General features: G+C 37.9%; 1 protein-coding gene across 1 annotated transcript in view; it reads left to right on the top strand.

Annotated features, from left to right (window-relative positions):
- Positions 1-20,696, top strand: part of SI (sucrase-isomaltase) — a 142,517-nt gene extending 121,821 nt beyond the window's left edge. The window contains exons 57-71 of the mRNA XM_075570611.1: positions 182-244; positions 1,768-1,887; positions 4,368-4,452; positions 5,666-5,804; positions 7,394-7,527; positions 9,372-9,406; positions 9,533-9,649; positions 11,115-11,263; positions 12,259-12,343; positions 14,007-14,063; positions 15,202-15,326; positions 16,498-16,586; positions 17,844-17,893; positions 19,000-19,167; positions 20,431-20,696. Coding sequence (XP_075426726.1) covers positions 182-244; positions 1,768-1,887; positions 4,368-4,452; positions 5,666-5,804; positions 7,394-7,527; positions 9,372-9,406; positions 9,533-9,649; positions 11,115-11,263; positions 12,259-12,343; positions 14,007-14,063; positions 15,202-15,326; positions 16,498-16,586; positions 17,844-17,893; positions 19,000-19,167; positions 20,431-20,502 — 1,488 coding nt within the window. The 3' untranslated portion in view covers positions 20,503-20,696. The remainder of the gene's footprint in view (positions 1-181; positions 245-1,767; positions 1,888-4,367; positions 4,453-5,665; positions 5,805-7,393; positions 7,528-9,371; positions 9,407-9,532; positions 9,650-11,114; positions 11,264-12,258; positions 12,344-14,006; positions 14,064-15,201; positions 15,327-16,497; positions 16,587-17,843; positions 17,894-18,999; positions 19,168-20,430) is intronic.
- Positions 20,697-20,920: the final 224 nt, after the last annotated feature.

Here is a 20,920-nt window from a genome sequence, read left to right as displayed (position 1 = left end):
TTAACAAACTATTTAAAAAATACTCCAAGGCAAGACTCTACCGTTGGTTCGACATCAGATAATACCGGTAAAAACTTCTGCAGTTCAGTTCCGGATACAATTTTTAATGACTGTTTAAGTTATTTAAAGATAATTGAAATATATCACAGTTTTTGTTCTCAATGTACTTGTTTCTTGTCAGGTCTGGCCAGATTTACCCGATGTATATGTTAACACATCATTAGATTGGGATACTCAAGTAGAGGTAAGTATTGCAATATAGTTAAAAAAAAAAAAAAAAATCCCATACAGCCGCTCACCTCTGATATGTGTTAAGAAACATTATATGAGGCGGCTCACAAGGCAGCATTAATTGCTGTGCAGAAAACAGTCACTGACAACACACACTGTACATATTTATTGTATTTCTTTTCTAAATTAGCATGATCAGGAAAACTGTGCTCTGCAGTGTTTGATGCACACACACGAACAGCCAATGTTTTTATATTACTTTATATAAAACATACCATGCAGTTGAATATCATTTGAATATACAGGTGGTATATAGCAAAATATAGTTAAATATGTTATGGTAAGCTCACCCACAAGTACTTGAAACACTGTGTCATTTTTACTAGAGTGCTGTTGAAGACCAAAAAAGGTAATAGCAAAAAACATAGGATCAACATACATCCTCATTCACTAAAGCTTAACATTTCATCATTATAAACCACCTCGTATTACTTACATTTTTGTTTGCGCCCCTCTTCCTGCTCTTCCCCTCTGCTCTCTCCCCTCCCCCTTACCTTTTCCCCGGCATCGGTGGCGTCATTTGATGTCACAATGTCGTTTTGCCATTTGACTCCGCGTTGTCATGATGAGGCGTTGCTAGAAGCCGCTGTAGAGAAGGTAAGAGACATACAGAGGCCTCACGCACTCCCCCAGCATTTTATTTAAATGTTGTGGGGAAGAGCGCGGGGCCTCTGTAAGCACTGCGCCCCCTAGACAATGTTTCATCCCCCATTTTGCACACCCCTGACACATCATGCTTCATAAAACCTTGCACATCTTAAACTCAAAATGTAAAGATGCAGGTGTGTAACCAACCCCACTCTCAGTTATCCCACCTGCTAATTACCTGTAATTTCTATGCTCCAACTAATGATATCAGGAAACAGACACTGGCATTCTTAAATGAGTGGTGGAGTCAATAGGTAGTAAGTTCTGTGCTGACAAGAAGAGATCAAATTGTTTCTCAAATGTTCGACCAGCTGATGTTCTATTCATGCATTAAAGCTATTTCTTGTGTATTTGTTCCATTTCATTTTTATTCAGCAGATGTACTTGTTAAATTGTACACTGAAAAATATGTTATTTACTTAACTGTGACAGGCTAGTTTGTCTAATAAAACAGATTTTTCAGTATAATAAGGGGACTATTTTGCAGCCGGATGTGGTATTCAAAGTAATATGTAGGAAAAGTAATTCCTTTGTACGATGCAAGGTGTTTTTTTTATTTTTTATTTTTTATAACCAGCCCTCTATAATCCTGAGAAGACTCCTTAAGAACTCCTTTCTTACATAGCTCCATCTTGATCACTGTCCCGATGAAAGTATGATGAAATGTATCCTCATATCTCAATTAACATGAGCTTCATTTGAAAATGTATGTTTCCAAAACCCTCTCCACTTCAACAGTGATTTTTGATGATTTTTATAATTCCCTTAAGCCTCCTAACGTGAATTCTTCTTAAGTTCTTTTGCTTGACACAATATATTTTGTTTCAGATTTACAGAGCTCATACAGCCTTTCCAGACTTTTTCAAAAACGGCACAGCTGAATGGTGGCATCAAGAAATCAAAGAATTCCGTGAAAATAAAAGTATTAAGTTTGATGGCATCTGGATAGTAAGTTTCTGAATTTCTTTGGTTACTTTTTTGCAAATGGGGACTTTTTATTTAAAGATTGGCTCGTTGACATGTAAATCGCTCCATGACCAGGGTTCCAGCTATCTGTAAGAGCTCCTATAGTTCCCTACACTCCCATTCACTCAATTCGATCTGCAGATGAAGGACTCATAACAGTTCCCAGAATCTGACTTCCATTGAGGCCCCAAGCTCTTAGCCACGCTGCTCCCACTCTTTGGAATAGCTCGAGAGGCCCCTCTCTGGAAATCTATAAAAACAAGCTCAATACCTGTTTACCCAGGAATTTAATTAATGAACCACAATCAGTGCAGCATTTAATAGCTACAGTAACGTCCCATCCTGTAGTGTATCTTTCCTTGTGTTTGGTCTCTTTTATAACCTTAAATGTTTTCTTCTTTTTCCCTTTTGTAACTGTGAAGACGAGCGCTTTGAGTTCTATTGGAAGAAAAGCGCTACAGTATATAAATAATGTTATTATTATTATTAATAATAAATACAAGGGGACAATATAACGAAGTATATGTTTAACAAAGTATGTAATGACACAAGCGTGAGGTTATTTGTGTAATTTATGTGTTTAAATATAAAAATAATTTAAAGCAGATTTGTCATTTCTTCCAATCATGTCATTTTTCTGTAAATCCAATCCCTCAAAATCTGATGCAAAAATGGTAGTTCATTAAATATGACTATAATTATGTCCAGTTGCTCTAGTGCAAAATTGAGTATTGAGTAGAATCTTGCTAATTGTGCTCTTGCATTTGTTTCTACTTAGAACTTGTGCTAAAGGTTAATGTTAATGGAACAATTAAAACACAATTGCCCTTGTTTATGGATAGCAAGTTTGCAGAATGAATGAATGCCAAAGTGTATATGTGCATTGCCATAGCTGAACTAGTAGGAATATAAAGGTTTGCATAGCAACAATCCAGGAGAAGGGTGATGGTTTAAACAGTGCCCTGGAGAAAACTGAACTAAAAACCGTTCCAAGTTATTATTTTTACATTGCAAAGGGAGATTTGAAAACTTCAATTGACCTGAAATTTCCCTTTTCATATATTCTAAAGTGGTTTGTTTCATCTCAATATAGAAATGAGCATTTGCAGTGGCTACCACTGTTCATTCAATCAGGGTTAAGTGGAAATCCTGAGGTTCTGTTTTGTACCAGCTACTTAACATGAAAACAGTGAAATACCATCCAAAGGTGGCATTAGAAATTGGGGCTCCTCTGAATGTAATAATTTTTTAAATCATTCTCTTTGCTTTTGAGCAAACTGTTGTTGCATCCACACTGTCTGCACGAATGTGTCAATACTCGTAAGAAGATACAATTATTTATTAATTTATTCCAGGGGTCAGCAACCAGCGACTTACGTATGATCCACATGTGGATCTTTAACTAAATGAAAGTGGCTCTGTCCAGGGGTCTGGCCGGTGCTGAAAGATGGGCATGGCCACAGTTCCAGCTGCTGGAGCTGGGCGCTCACTCTGCGGCCAATCTCTCCATTCCCTGCCTGTTTACCTTATTGGCGCCCAATGTCAGCATCCGCGCGTGCGACCTCTCCAGTGATGCGGGACCCGAGAAGTGTATGGGGGAGGGGAGGTGTATTCATCTCATGCATGTGTTGCGGCTCTCAAAATATTTAGGCCAAAGGAAAATTAAAGGCTCTTCTTGGAAAGGTTGCAGACCCCTGATTCATACTATTGTAATATCAAATGCATGTTTTGTGTATTTGCACTTAACACCACCCTTCATTTTAGTACTAAACTCACAGACTTTATTGTCACAAATGTAGTGGGGGAAACTAATTATAATGGGGAAAAAATGATAAGTAAACTCTTTACAAATGTATATTTTCATTAAAAAAAAAAAAAATAGCCAGAAATACAAACTTTTCAAATTGAACCTGAAGATGGGAGGTACACTGGCGACACACTTTATTCGAGCTTGGCTAGTCCCACGAATTCGGGTATACCCGGGTGTATTGAGGTTTGTGACTGTTTTCTGCCCGAGTGCATTGGGTTATTTTCCAGGCAGGGATTGAAGCATTTTATTCCCGCTGGCTGCAATACTGCACAGTATATATATATATACTGCATTACAATTCATGAATTTATGCCATCTGGTAGACACGCGAAGCATTGCAGCCTATTAAATCCTAATCATTATCATTTAACAGATCAGCCGCCCATCAGCCAGGCATGAACCCAGGCTGGGAAGGCAAACGCAACGGGGCTTGTCAGAGGTGAGGAGCGGCGCATTCCAGGTATCTGCCAGGTACATACTGGGTATTTGCTCGAATAAAGTGTGTCGGTGCAGTAATTGCAAAATATTAGTGTCATCGTGTGTATGTGGGATCTGACATTGCACAATGCAATGTTCAAATTAATTCGCAAGCAAACCTTATAGTGTTTAGTCTTGCCCTGTCTAAATGGCCTACCATTTGTTTTCATTTCAGGATATGAATGAGCCTGCAAGTTTTGTGCATGGATCAGTCTACGGTTGCAAAAATCATACCCTCAATTTTCCTCCATACATGCCACGTAAGATATTCATGTTCTCTACTCCACTGCAAGGTCACGTTGCCCGTGATTGTACTGAACAAGGGTTTCACATTGGATTTCAGTTTGGAATATTCTTCAATCCATTAAAAGGGGTGCTCAACTCCAGTCTGCAAGACCTTCCAGCAGGTCATTTCAGCACAGGTGGCTCAATCAGTGGCTGAGTCAAAGACTGAGCCACTGATTGAGCCATTGTGCTGAAGATGGGATATCCGTAAAATGTGACCTATTAGGGGGTCTTGAGGACTGAAATTGAGCTCTACTGCCACTTTAGCTAGATTTGATACCATACAAAGGAGAGTTCTTGAACAAAAGCTGTAAGCGTTTTGCAGCAGTTATCTAGTTTTACAGCAGATGGTTTGCTTTATGGCCTCTTTTATGACTTTCTCCTTTCTTCCTACATCTGAAACCATGCTCATTCTCAATTTGGTGTCTTCTCTGATTCTTCTTTTCAACTTGCAGACACTCAGTTTATTTTATTTAAAATGACTGCAGACCACTAGCAGAAACACTTCAGTTTTTTTCAGTAGTTCTGTGTTTTTCTTACTTTGTAGTTATGCCAAGTATTTCAATTTAGATGTACTGTAGCTTTTTTTTAAACACCAATTATATTTTTGCCAAATTACTGAAAATGAAAATTCTGTAATGTGATTTGTTAATTATACAGTATCTGAGGTTTTTTTCTGACAGTGACATATACTGAATAATGAAAATGTAATCTATATCTTTTCACAATGGAGATGCTATAATGGTACATCATATCAGTTTTTTATCATGTTTTTTTTTGGGGGGGAGGAGGTTACTGTATCTTGCATTGAATTTATTTTTCATTTTGTAGACACATTTGCACTGAGGACTGATAGAAAGATAATGTAAAAACAGTTAGCAAGATTGTTCGTCTAAAATTGATGTTACTGTATCTTTAATCATTTTTCGATGAGTTAAGAGAAGTATTAAAGTAAACTCAGAATTCATAGCATTGAAAGGGAGTTTTGGCTCATACAACTCAACATTGTGAAGGGAAATTAAATACCTATTGACATTGTGCACTATTTTAACTTCTATACTGTATATTACTTTACTTCCATCTATCAATAACACTGTTACATATAAGTAACATCTTCTTAACTATTAGCGTGTGCAACAACGTATTACTATTATATAAATTCACACATTTTGTTATTTTATTTTTTAGCTTTGGAATCAAAACACAAAGGGTTAAATCACAAGACCATTTGCATGGACAGCCAACAGTTGTTGCCAGATGGAACACCAGTGAGACACTATGATGTCCACAGTCTGTATGGATGGTCGCATGCAAAACCAACATATGAGTAAGTAGTTTGGTTGATTAAAAAAGTATGTATTGCTTTTAAAATTATCACCCAAACAAAATAAAAAAACAACCACCGAGATCATGTGATCGCTTGGCTAGTACAAAGCAGTTCATGACTCCCCTCTCCCCCTCAACATCATGGATGGAAGAGGATATCATAAGGGCCACTAATCTGTTGCCCTTTTGTGATGTCATTGGGGCAATCTATGGCTTCCAGTATTACCTTTCAGTGTTAATATGAAATATATTACATAAAACCATTTATAACTGTTATATTAAGATCTATGGAATATAGGACATTATAACATTTATGTTGTTGGTAAGTCACACATACTGTAAGTAATTAACTTTGTCAGTACAGCAAGTCACATATAGAAATATACACCTATACAGTATATACTGTATGTACTAAAAAAGATATTACACACAAATAAGTATGGATCAGGAATTCAAACAAAGTCAAACCAAATCAATACATATGTAGTACGTCTGTTATTTTATTCATTTAAATGTTATTTCAGTTTAATTTCATAAACCACGTCCCCAACACAATAAAACCCCTCAACTTGATATTGCATATTACAGTAACAACTTGAATCCAAAGAGCAGGGTTGAAATTACCTAACGATTACCTCAAGTAATCAAAACAATTAATCTCCAAAAATATTTTGCCTTTGGTTATGTTATAATTAAAAACATCAATAAGACCAGGACACACATATCCAGGAGTAGGACAGTGCTGCTGATGTTGTAATGATTGGCTCATCCTGGACGTTGTTGAATCAACAACATTAACAGTCCTTTTAAAAAAAACTGACAAAATAAAGAGATACATTATTTTATAACTATACATGTAAGCATTTAAGGTACAGTTAATAATTCAACTTCTTAATTTCAAAGCGAACTTTGAGTCTATGCTACTGTTGTGCACTAAAGTCAGTATTTTGGCAGTTAATGTAAGATTTAATGATAATACATTAGGGATGTTTAATTTTCACTCCAATGAGCAAGAAAGAAAAAGAGCATTTTTATGGGTATCCATGACCTGAAAAACCTTGGTAATTTAAATATTACTATAGTGAAAGAAAATATCAAGGTCACTTCTCATTTTGATTGTAAGCGTGTTATATTTGGCAAAGAGCCAGTGCCTCATTATCCTCCAAGGTGTAGAACTGCTGAGACTGCAATAACAGATGGAATTCTCATTATTTTACCCAAAAATAAATGTTCAATTGATATCGTTGGTATTTAATAGGTTAAAGGTGTATATTTACTGCTGGCTATTTTGATGTATTAAACAATTCTGTTTTTTTGTTTTGTTTATTGCTGACAAACAGAATTATCCCAAAGATGTTTTACTTATTTTATCTAGTGAAATGCATTCTTAAAAATAAGTCTGCTAAATATATCTAAAGTGATATCATATGATTGTATTGTACATGTCATGGCAATCAGGTGATATATTAGCTCAGTTATGATGACAATTACCTTAAAATTCAATTTCTCAACAAACGTCATTGGTCACTTTTTTTTCTAGACAGTCCATGGTTACTCGAGAGTTCACTTGTTTGATCTTGTATTCTTTAGTGCCTTGCGGAATTTAACAGGCGAGCGAGGAATTGTTGTCAGCCGTTCAACATATCCAAGTGCTGGACAGTGGGTGGGACATTGGCTTGGTGATAACACTGCTGCTTGGAGCCAAATGGATGCATCTATTATTGGTGAGTAGGGTTGCCAGGTGGCTTTTCCAAAAATACTGGATACAATGGTGAAAGGTGTGACGCGCTCAAGACTTGCACTCATCTCCCCTCTCCATGCAGTTTCCTCCTCTCCTTGGCCCCACCCCCATGCTCCTGAGACATCCTCCTGATTGGCTGCTGCTGGGTAATGTAGCCAATCAGGATGGAGGAAGCTGCCCAGCCCCCTAGCAACAGCCCTGCTCGGGGAAATCCTGCGGCCCCCCAAGCCAGTCAGATCACTATGTCTAGAGAGGTAGTACCCACAGACACATACATGACCAGCATTACTTCTCATTTTTTACTGGACAGAGTGCAAATACAGGACAGTCTGGTTCAATACTGGACATCTGGCAACCCTATTGGTGAGCAATAATTTTATAATGAATTATGATTTTTTTTAATGCTTAAGTGGTTCACACAAATAACTAATTTAAAACAAGTTATGTCTTTTAATGTGAGTCCTTACAGTAGAAGGTAATCTTTTGCACTCTTCGTGTTCAATGTGTATGTATCGGTGGATAAAGTGTGATGACACTGGGTAGAAAATAGATGTATAAGTTCAAGACACTGGTTCAAGACCCTCTTCCTTTATCTCCCCCAAAACAGAAAGACACTTTCCACTTATGGTGGAATTCTGTGAACGCCGCAAATTTTGTGAAATTTACTGCCAAAAGCAGGAAGTATGCAAACTAAACAGGAGTGTGAACATTGGCCGAAACATTTGGAAATATGGCTGCACTTATTTGCATGCCATCACTAGAGATAAGCACATTTATTTGGCTAATTTGGATCCGCAGAGTGTCGTCCGGTTCCTTTGGTCCACGGATTTGCAGCGTATCAGTCTCAAAAAGGGAGATTCTCGTTTTGCGGATTTTTTATTATTATTACCAGTACACTCTTCGGATTCCGTGACCCGTGGACCGATTTGTAGAATCCAATCCGTGGATTCAGCAATCTGTTCTTCAGAATCCGCCAACGCATGGCTGAATCTGCGGATTGGAATTCTACAAATCCGTCAACGGCTTGTATCCAATAGCGACCAGATCTGTTTGCGGATTTTATACCGCAAAATGGATTTTGGGTGTAAAATCCACAAAATATCTGGGCTGATTTGCCTATCTCCGGTCATTACTCAGAATCCCTGGCTTCAGGGGAGCACTGTGGGCAGGGAGGGAGGGAAGCAGGCAGGGGGGCGCAGCAGAGAACGATTGCGCACCCCTGTGCTAAGAGATAATGGTGAAAGACATTTGCACATCTCTAGTAATATGGGGTACGGATAATTACTTTATTTTTGTTTGTTTTTCACACACACACAGTATCTCTACATTTGACCTTTTTATACTGTACTTACAACTCCACTTTTTTTTTAAAGAAATATTTATTTGAGAAAGCTGCTATTTTTAAAGCATGAATAATTCTTAAAACTTTCTTTTAAAATCCATCCCAGAAAGCTTTGCTTTAATCTAGATCTTCTTGAAAGTCGGACACAAGATTTCAAACAATTCTGAATTTTTTACATAATGCCTAATTTGTAGACGAGTCATTGTTCTTTTGTCATTTGTTTGTTATTAAGTTAAAGTCACACTTATGATTTCTGTTTGGGGATCCACTGGTCCGCACATTATTTTGGGAAGCATCTGAAGTCTTATATTGGTCTCCAAAAAAGGTACCACAACTTACAATGCCTGCATTTTATTTCTGAGTATCAGAAAAGTACGCCTTGTGCTATTTAATATTCTTTGGAAAATATTGTGTGTCAAAAAGGTTATAATTATAGAGATATAGAATCATGCCATATATTACACATTTTTATCTTTTTCTTTCAGGTATGATGGAATTCAGCCTTTTTGGAATATCATATGTAAGTCATCAGAATTTGTGATTTTTTTTATTGTCAATTAACATTATTTTTTTATAACTTTGCATTAACATTCTTGTCTTGTAAGTGGCAACTGCACATTGAAATACCTTGTTTCCTTTACTTTAGACTGGAGCAGACATTTGCGGCTTCTTCGAAAACACCACATATAATTTATGTGCGCGCTGGATGCAGCTCGGGGCATTTTACCCATATTCTAGAAATCACAATGGGATAGAATTTCGGGTAGGTGACATTTCTCTGGGCATGTACAGTATTGTGATGTATTTTTTCATGCGCTATAATGGTAGTCTCTAGTTTTTGATTGTTATTGTTTATCAGTGGTAATTAAACTATACTTCCATCAATAGCTATTTAACTCATATTAATGTACCAAAAGTATCTCCGTTAACCCTTCAAATTTTCAAGTACTATTTGGCAAGGCATCATTTAATGGTCTTGGCTGCTATACTCAGTATGGCTTCCGGTATGTAAGTTGTCCTTTAAAGAAATGTTGGCAACAACACAATGTTCCAAAATAGGATCCATATATTTTTTGCATGACTTCTTTATAAGTAATCATGTATAATTAAAATATACCCTGGAGGTGATACCAGTTTTGGAAGAGGGGACTTTTGCTATTGTCATATTTTATAATGGTACATTATATGGGACTTGCGTTACTTTCACTAAATTATAAATCTCACGTGTGCTGTATCTGTCACTGACATTGTTACACAGAAGGTAATCTGATGTTTAAATGGGGAAATTAACTGATTCCACTGCAGAGTTGGGGTAGATTTGGGATACATGTCTGCCTGGTTGTAACTTTATATTCCGTTGTCCCAAACATAAAAGTGAGTTGCTAGTATTCTGACTTGTGTGGGTGTAGTAAATCAAAGAAAGAAAATGCTAAATTATGATGGAATTATGGTAATTTATCTGGACCGATGTAGGTATCTTCCTCTGAACTACAAAGTTTTAGTCATTAAGGTACTTTCCAAGTCACACATCCTCACAACCTCATACATATTCAGCATCTATAAACATCAGTGACAGTAGGCACAGTTGCTTCAGGGGAATATATCAGAATAGCAACCTCTTTTTTTATTTTATTAACCTTACACCAACTTGTTTAATGGTGCAGAAATGACATCACACTCATTGAAGGAAAAAAAAATATTCCGAAGTGATGCCAGAAAAGAAGTGGAACCCCCCACCTTACATGTGGATCACGTAAAGATATTTTATTGAACTGAGAAGTGTATAGAATATTGTCAAATATTCAGGGCAAACCCCCTTAAACATGTGTTCCCATACAGATGTTCTTAAAATAGGTTTGTGTAGGAGTGGATTTTCCATTTATAAGTGTTATGCCTTTCAATTATTTAAAGTATGACCAAACAATATTGTAAAATATTCTTATTATAACAAGGGAGTATATCAGAAAATAGAAACAATTGTGTTAATGATGTGATTTACCCTGGTTCCCTTTTATTATATATATATATATATATATATATATATATATATATATATATATATATATATATATATATATATATACTGTATGTATATATATATATATGTGTATATATATATATATATATACTGTATGTATATATATATGTGTATATATATATATATATATATTATATACTGTATGTATATATATTTTTATTTATTTATTTATTTTTATTTATTATTTCAGAGACAAGATCCTGTGAGCTTCGATGAGAGATTTAAAAACCTTTCCAGAAATGTCCTCAATATCAGATACAGACTTTTGCCATATCTGTACACACTAATGTTTGACGCCCATACTGAGGGTAGCACTGTTATACGCCCTCTATTGCATGAGTAAGTCATTTTTGATATCTATTGCGCTTTGTAATATTCTAAGTTGTTTTTTGTTGTTTTGTTTTGGAAAAACAGAAAGCATTTGAAAAAAAACTTTTTCTCAATAAAAAAAAATAATTTAACATTTCTGACAGGGCGAACAATTGAATGGAAAATTATCAATTAAATTCATTTAAAAAGCAATACATTTTATAATAAAGCATTGTTTAAAAATACGGTTACAGGTAGATTTCTGTGCTTTGCATGCCTTAAGTCCCTTGCCAATCTCAGCCTTTGCTGGCATGGACCCCAGGACTGTGCAAGAAATGCTGTCCTACGCATTGCTGGAGGTTTTGTTAACTTTCCTGTGAGAAACTAGAGGAAAATAATTAAAGTCACCAGCAAAAATACAAAATCAACACAGTGCTTAATGATTATTAGTAATGCTTAGAATGTATGGTTACTATTCAACCCAAACATTGCTAGTGATTCATGTGAGGCCTAAATTGATTTAATTCATTTTTTTTTTTAAAGCAAATATATATTTTCATTACTTTTATACTTTTGTTTCTTTCTGACTTTGTTCACCATGCCTACTATGTTTGTGAAGATCACAGTGAAAGAAATGGACTTAATAGGGGTTATCCATTAAACTGGGGCATTTAACGCTAGAGATGTGCAAGAGTTTCCCCCAAGTTTGCGAACCATGCCACATTTGCCCTCTTTTCGCCCAAGAAAATGTCAGCAAGTTGGCCTATTTCTTCCTATCGCACAGGTGCAATAGTGCCCCGATTAGCACTATCATAGTTTAGTGAGTAACCCCCTTTAAGTCATTAATGGTTATAGTTTATTGGTATATCTTAAATATTTTAAGCACAACTAACATGCAAAAGTAGCTTTGGCATTCTGTGCTAACCGTACACACATTTCAATGATTTATCTTTCTCTCTTGATCTATATTTGTCAGCGCAAGTATTGTCATTGAACCATGATGTTAATTGTATCCCTGTTTAAAGATTTGTTGCAGATAAAACGACCTGGGATGTCTACAAACAGTTTTTATGGGGACCGGCATTCATGATCAGTCCAGTGCTAGAGGATGTGAGTGCTTTAGTATTATATGTATTAATTAAAACCATGTCGTAGTGAGTGACACGCAGAGGGGTAGAGCCATGAAAGTGTGGAATATGATCGAGAGAAAACGACAGTGCAAATAAATGTTTGCTCATGGAAAATGACAGTGGTAACACATTCATGAGTCTACTCTAGATAGCTTTATATGCCCATACAGTATATATAATGTAGAGTCTGACTGTTCAGATTGTATATATTGCTGGTTAATTAGTTTATGAACTGTGCTAATTAAGAATCTGTTGTTTAAGTTCAATTTAAAAAAATGATGAGGAGCCCGAAATATGAGTGTGTGACTATAATTAAGGATATTATAAGAGATATGAGAAATGTTAGAGGAGGGTAGAACAGGACTTGACAATTTGGCATTCAAATGAGAAAGGTGATAGCCTCCACTCCACAGGACTTGGTACAAACAGGAAAGTTAATTGGGAAATCAACGTTTCGGTCCCTACCAAAGGTCCAAATAGGGATAGAAACGTTTAGTAGATCTGGTTGAAAAAAGACATCAAGTTCAACCTATAATAAATTAATAAATTTAAACGACAGATATTATCCTATATCTGTATCTATAGTATTTTGATCCAGAGGAAGGCAAACAAAAAAAACAGTGACACATCATCCAATGATGTCTCATAAAGGGAAAAATAAATCCCTTCCTGACTCCAAAAAATTGCAATCTGATTACCCCCTGGATCAACATCCTTCCCATGTCTACTTATTTGGTATATCCCTTTATACCTTTCCTTTTTAAAAAAATGCAATCATTTTTTTTTTAAGAGCCTGTATCTATTGTATCCACCATCACAGTCTCCATGGTGTAAAGAATTCAACATTTTAACAGCCCTTACTGTAAAGAACCCTTTTCTTTGTTGCTGGTGTTGTGCAAATTTTTCTGTAATCTCCATGTAATCCGTGCGGTTTGTATGTATGTATGTAATGTATGTTTTTATTTATATAGCACCATTAATATACATACAGTAGTAATACACATGACATTCATATAAATACCAAATAATACAAATAACAGAACATGGGAATAAGTGCTTAAGACATCAAAATTAACATTTAGGAAGAGGAGTCCCTGCTCCGAAGAGCTTACAATCTAATTGGTAGGTAGGAAGTACAGATACAGTAGGAGGGCGTTCTGGTAAGTGTGTCTGCAAGGGGCCAAGCTTTATGTATTAGGTGTATAGTATTAGCCACGGAGCTACTCATATACTTCGATAAGCAGGTGTGTTTTAAGGTGGGTCTTAAAGGTGGATAGAAAGGGTGCTAGTCGGGTATTGAGGGGGTAGAGAGAAGACATCCTTGAGCAGAACGCAAAAGTCGGTATGGTATATAGTGAGAAATTAGGAGAGACGCTGAAACAGATTTAGGAAAGAGTAGAGTGATTCTGGCAGCAGCGGTTAGGATAGATTGCAGGGGAGACAGGTGAGAGGCAGGAAGTCCGGACAGCTGGAGGTTACAGTAATCGAGATGGGAGAGAATGAGGGCCTGTGTCAGAGTTTTAGAAGTCGAGCAACAGAGGAAAGGGCGTATTTTTGTAATATTGCGGCGTATGTGAGAGTTACAGAAAACAATGCATTGTGTTGTACTTTCCACCCTCAAAGTTGCTTCTGTTTTGTTTTAGAATCAATCATCAGTAAATGCATACATACCAAATACGCGCTGGTATGATTATTACACGGTAAGCATTAGTATTTAAGTTGATTCTTTAAGGGCACAATTACTAATAAAAGATGTAACCGTATTACCAAATTTGTTTTCCGATTTGTATAGCCATCTATCTATTTCTTCAGCTCTGTCATTCACTTTCTAAACAGTTTAGCCTTTTGTAAACCCTTGAGAGCTGGAGGAGCTAATGATGTATTTGTCAGGAACACTTTGCAACTTGCCCAGCACTGACACACATAACCCACACAAGCTCAGAACCCAAACCCACCACACCATATATATTTGTGCAGAAAGAAGCGCTGCTGGGTTTGTGACTTCATGTATATACCAAAAACAAAAAAACCTCAGTGGTACATCCAATATGACAAATTATATAGTTAAAAACAGCTGCAACTGACAGTTGTCGATTGCTTTACTTGAGATTGCCTTGACAATTCTGCACTTTTATCCCACGCCGCGAGATTCAATCAGCCAGACTAATGGCCCAACGAATGAACACAGCGGGGGTCCCTGCATTTGATTGGGACTCACATTGTGTGAATCCTACCGGGCTGTGAGTCCCATTCAAACGCAGGAACCCCCACTGTGTTAATCCTATTGGCCATTAAAGCCTGCTCTGGACCATCTCAGGAGTTACTGCGAGATGGTCAAAGATTTTCCTTGTCAAGCAGTCAACAACTGGCAGTTGCACCTGTACGTATCTTTTTCTATTCTCATAAGTGAGGATCATTTAGTTAAATTCGTTGACCAAAGCATTGTAAACTTGCAGAACCACACCAAGGTATCTCCTCTTCTGCAAGTCCAAACACTCTCCACAAACAATACTAATAATATTTGAACAAATGTTCCCCCTCCTAAGTCAAACTTGAATTTTTTTTTCGGAAATACACATAGGGGTCTGATTTGAATAAAACATACATCAATCACCCAGATGAGATTTCTCAAATATGTAACTGGAACGAGTTAACTTGGTCCTAGGAGGAATTTCTTCTTTAATATAAGCTCTTGATATACTGTAATGGTCCTGCTTCTGTAGCGGAAGTCCTGCTTTGTTAGCTCAGTTATTTTACACTTTCCCATGTTGAAATGCGGTGCTATAAAGTATGTGTTGAGTAAATACATACAGTAGTCACAATTGTCCTCCATTACAGGGCTTACAAATGAAAGAAAGAGGGAAATGGGTCACTTTACCAGCTCCTCTTGAACACATTAATCTTCATGTAAGAGGTGGCTACATCATACCATGGCAGGAACCTGCTAACAATACTTTTTATAGGTAAGTGCAATTCTGAATGGAATGTTTCTGTAAGTAAGTTTAAAAGGTCTCATATATTATATTTTGATGACAGTATACAGTTACAGCCAGCTTCATTGCAACCCGTGGCACGCTCCCGCGGGTGAAATGGCGCAATAGCCCTACTCTCTTCTTGCATGTGACCAATTAAAAACAATGGCTGCTTTCCCCACTGGTTCATTGTGCATGACCCATGGTAGCGCATCACGGGTTACAATGATGTTTGCTACAGAAGAGACAGAAGCCCCAGCATGGGGCCGACGGCTTCATAAGGGCTACTAGAGCTTGGATTTGTGAGCTGGGGGGCCGGTTGCATGGGAGGGGACAGGTAACTGGACTGGATCCCCTCCCAGGCAGCCAAATGACTGGAGTTAAGGGAAGAGGGTATAAAGAGAAGGCCTCCAGAGGCCAAGGCAGAGTTTAACGGAATTCAAGTTGTTCATGGGGGTAGCGTTATCGAGAGGGGTCGGAGCGTTAAGCCTCGTGCATCAAAAATAGGAAACTTGATATTTGAGTTTTACTCGTGATGCTGGTCTCCTGGGAAGACAGGTTAATGTCGTCCTAGATCTGCCCCATGATGCAGAGAAAAATAATCGGTGCCACTTGCAGAAGCAAACTCTGATATCATTCAGTGATAATATTTCACCATGTAACCCCCTCTCCTAGCAGCTCCCCCACCGGTCCCTGAATTGCTCACCATTACGAATATGACATTAAAACATCTTCCTTGTGTAAATGGAAAACGTGTACAAATAAGGGGATAGATCAAGGACATTTGTAGATAATTAGACTCGAATCAATGGGGAGGTTGAAAGGGCATTTTTCTGCCCTTACCGTCAGAACAGTGGGAAATTGGCAAAATCCCATTCATTGGTTTTGACCCGATTTGAGCCCTTGTACAGGAAAAAAATAGCACATTAACCCCTTCGCTGCCAATTGGCCGTTAATGCTAAGCAGTGCAATCGGATGCAAGCTACTCCGGCAGCAAAAGGGTTACATTGTAATGTCATTTCTACCAACTTGTGCATGTCTGAGTCAGATTGGTCCGAATCTCCAGTCTGAATATTGTACCTCGTGTTAGAATGTTTGCAGTGCATATTTTATAAGCAGAAGGAAACTAAAGAACATATATATTTATTTATTTTACTTGCAGCCGTAAGAAGTTTATGGGACTTATAGTAGCTCTAGATGACAATGGAGAGGCTCAGGGTAATGTTTTCTGGGATGATGGACAAAGCATTGGTAAGTTTAACACCTCAACATAAAACTATTTAAGGAAAACTTTCATACATAGAGTTTTTTCCATTTACGTATCTCAGTTTGCCGCAGGATAGTTCATGACTAGGGACATATACAGTTTTATAATACATGATGCTAAAATCCAGTATGAAAATGTGATGTCATAATGAGCTGAATAGTGTCTCCCGCTTGACCTCTATATTCACCTATGCACTTGTCCGGGCGGAGAAAGACACGCACTGAACTAACAAGTAGGGATGGGAGAAAGGTAACGCCTGTAGGGGGGTGTGTCATGGTGTTATGAGATGACCAGGCAGTGTCCTTACTTAATTATTTTAATAATTTAGTAAGGCGACATCGGAAAAGGGAACTATTACACTCAAGAAGAAATCTATTACTGATTTCATTACAGTCATTTTAAGTTAAGGCATTTCACGTCAAGGCACTAAAATACGGGACAATGATGCGTCCCCATAGATCTTTCTGGGACAACGGGGCAAGTCAATGGAATGAGGGACAATTCTGTATATACGGGACGTCTGGCAACCATATTCATGACACAGATAAAGAGAACATTGAGGGACATTCACCCCTCAATAAGCCAGTGCTGCAGGGCTTTAAACCACTTAGTTGAAAAAAATACTGCTGTGTCCAGAGGGGCAGAGTATAGAGAGATTAATAACCCCTATTTGGGCTGTGGTCTGGCAGTGACTATCTGGACCCTCCGTGGACCCTCCCAGACCCCTTGAGTCTCGCACAATATGAGACACAACACCTGGGGAACTCCGCAATGAAGTAACAAATAAAAATCAATAACTCACTGGAATCTTTAAAGTCCGCCCGGTCTGCGGCGTGCTCCAAGCTGTGTAGTGGAAATTGCAGGCAAAGTATCCTCGCCGGGGAGAAAAGACAGCGGTCACGGCCGCACAGCAAATGAACAAGGCTGGACTGTGCTCTAAAAAAATCTTTATTATGCCATGGGTATTTAAAAAGATAGAGAGGGAAGCACCCCCCGCAACTCTATAGCACAGTCCAGCCTTGTTCATTTGCTGTGCGGCCGTGACCGCTGTCTTTTCTCCCCGGTGAGGATACTATGCCTGCATATTCATGACACAATTTTTAAGTATTAATGCTACTTGTCATCAGCCTAAAGGTTCAATAATGCTAATAAAGTTATTGCCAAAAACACAGGAAAAAAATTTCTATACCGTATGTACATTAAATGCCGCCCGCCATGACTGCTTATCATTTCTATTGCAGATTCAATAGAAAAGAAACATTATTTCCAAGCAACATACGCTGCTAGTGTGGTATGTAGTGTTTGTATTGTTGTAAAGTTATTAATGTGCATTAAGGGGTTTCCAGTGCCAGAAGGTGTTAAAATACCTGTAGCAGTGCCAAGTTAATATGGCCTTGAGTTTACTGCCATTAAGGAATTATTTCAGACCTTACCAAAACCGATCATTCAAGTCAGGGCCGCAAACAGAAATATTGGGGCCCAGAACAAGCTAAAAGTGTGTGTATCCCCCTCCCTTAATCACCCCCATCCCATGGCGTACTCTTGGTCCCTGAAGGGGGGGGGAGGGAGAGAATGATATATGGGCCTAGGAGGATAGGAGATAAGGCCCAGGGGGCGGGTCATTTTGGGCTCCGGGGAAAGAGGGGCGTGAAGATATAGATAAGGGAGGAAGAAAAAGGATAGGGGGAAGAAAGAGTAGGTGAGGGGAGGGGAGAAGGGGGGAAAGAGATGGAGGGGAAAGAGGAGGAGGAGGGGAGAGAAAGAGATGGGGAAGGGGAGAAAGAGGAAGGGAAAAGAGGATTCTGTCCTGGAGGATTGAGGGGGCCTGTGAGAGGCCTGTGGAGGTGACCTGCAGACCTCTCTGCTGTAGGGTGCATATGGAGGTGCCTGTCAGTGGAGCCTACCTTCCACAGTTTACAGCATGCTTCCTGGATAGGCACCTGCAAGGGCAGTTTCCAGCAGGCCCACTCTGCAGCACTTTGCAGGAGGCCCCCCAATTACATTCCCATACAATTTCCGCCAAATCCCTACAAATGAAACAAAATATATGCCTTGATTTACCCTAATCAGCCCCCCCCCCCCCCCCCTGCCCCACATACAACAATGTTGTATTAGGCAATGCAAAGTTTTCTCATCCACAACACTGGCAATGATCTTAGCCCCTAATCTTATGTTCCAGATTCAAAGACAAAATAACTTTGGGCATCTGCCAGGCTTTGCATTTACCTAGTAATAAATGGAAAATACCCGTCTGCTTGGCATCTAGTTTGATCATCCTTTGCATCCACAATGACTGATTTTTGTGTACAGGAACAGCAATTAATTAAAAAAAAAAAATGAAAATATATAAAAAAAAAATATATAATTTGTTTTCTTCGTATTTGTTTGGTGTCACAGGACTACGTAACAAGCCAGGTAACGCACAATAATTACCTAACTGCAGCAAATCCTCTCTATCTTGGACATGTTTACATCTGGGGAACTGGAAAAGATGCAATAACGCATGTTGCAGTCACATACGCGGGTAAAACAGAAGATATTTTACACTTCACTTCACAAAATGAGGTATGTATGATAATAATATTTTTATACAGTATATGTATGGAATTTTTGTTGCACAAAATATTTAGTAAAGTTTCTCTAGTATATTTACAGTAAGAATAGTTTTTGAAATGTTACTATTTTAATTTAGGTGATCGACAAATATTGTATTTACAAGTATTGTATCAAAGCAAGTGTGTTACTGTATGTTAGAGCAGTGGTGCGCAAACTAAGGGATGTACCCCCCAGGGGGTGCAATATTTTCCAGGAGGGGGGGTGCACGGCGGTTGCAATGGTCCCGTGTTCTTCCCCAAGGGATTTAAATTAAATGCAGGGGGATCGTGTGAGGCCTCTGCAACTTCCCTTCCCTTGTCTTCGGCGACGCGGCATCAGTGGACACTGAAGACAAGATAAGGAGGGGGGCGCAGGCCGGGGGGCAAAGTTTGCGCAGCCCTATGCTAGAGCAATTTACTGACCCGCTCATGCTTGCTTTGAGTCTAGAGCAGGGGTGGAAAACTACAGTTCTCAAGGGCCACTGACATGGTTTTCAGGATATCCCTGCTTCAGGCAAAAACACGAGGAAAAAAGGAGCACAGCAAAAAAAGAAGAGATAACTGGAGGCAAAAGTAGAAAAAATAACAAAAGATTTATTGAGGCATACAGCCTAAGTTAAAAAAGAAACCTCCAACGTGTTTCTCGCCACAGGTGCTTTATCAAAAAGTAGTTTCCTGGGTCTAGAGTGTGTCACTTTATAGGTACTCCACACTGGAAACACTGCCTACCTGTGTCCCAGGTCAAAAAGCCCCGTGGGAACAAAACAGTCCGGGGAAAATGTAACCACAGAAAGAAGGCAGTGTAGCTGTGGGGTAGAAATCCAGCAAAAGGACAGAATAAAAATACAGTAACACAATCTTAAATAGACTCACAAAGACAATACAAATGAAATGAAAAAAAACAACATAAGATATTCAAATCATATTAAAGTAATTGATTGAACCACCTGTGCTGAAGCAGGGATATCCTGAAAACATGACCTGTTTGGTGGCCTTTGAGACCTGCAGTTGGACACCCCTTGTCTAGAGTTTTGTGGCCTAATTGTGGCAAAAATAAAGTATTATATTCTTCAGGACAATATATTATTTGTATACAAATGTAATGTCTGAATAGCCTTCCTGCTTTGCAAATTTTTTTATATATATATATATATATATATATATATATATATTACCCCTAAATACTTTATCTATCATTTTTCTAAAATATATTCTTTCTTTCCTTTTTTTGCAGGTTCTTGAAATCCATCTGACTGATAAATCATATAATTTAGAAAATGTAGAAAAAGTTGCATGGCACTCATAACCATTGTGATTTTTCATTTCTTAAAGTCATTACATTAACAGGACATAAAACAAAATGGCATTTTATTATACATATAATCTCGTACTAAACATAACGGCCGCAATTTCTCATATTAACATTTCTGTAAAAAATATATGTATTGTTTAGCACCATGCTGTTCAAATAACAATGTTAATAAACAGACATAACAAAAATTATTGAGTATTTTTTCGTGTAAATATATATACTGTGAGAATGTACAGTATTCCTCATGTTATAAAGTTGAAATGAGTAATAGGTTACTCAGTCTTACGGATTCTTATATTGTGTATAGTGACAGTCCCAAACGTTTCTTCTACACTATATTTCACTGAGGAACAAGAAACTCTCCTCGCTAAATAAATCTCACATGAGCCATGATAACCCTGCAGTCTTCTTC

This window comes from Ascaphus truei, chromosome 14, assembly GCF_040206685.1.
Source record: "Ascaphus truei isolate aAscTru1 chromosome 14, aAscTru1.hap1, whole genome shotgun sequence".
Lineage (NCBI taxonomy): Eukaryota > Metazoa > Chordata > Amphibia > Anura > Ascaphidae > Ascaphus > Ascaphus truei.
This window is presented reverse-complemented; position numbering and strand designations above follow the sequence as displayed.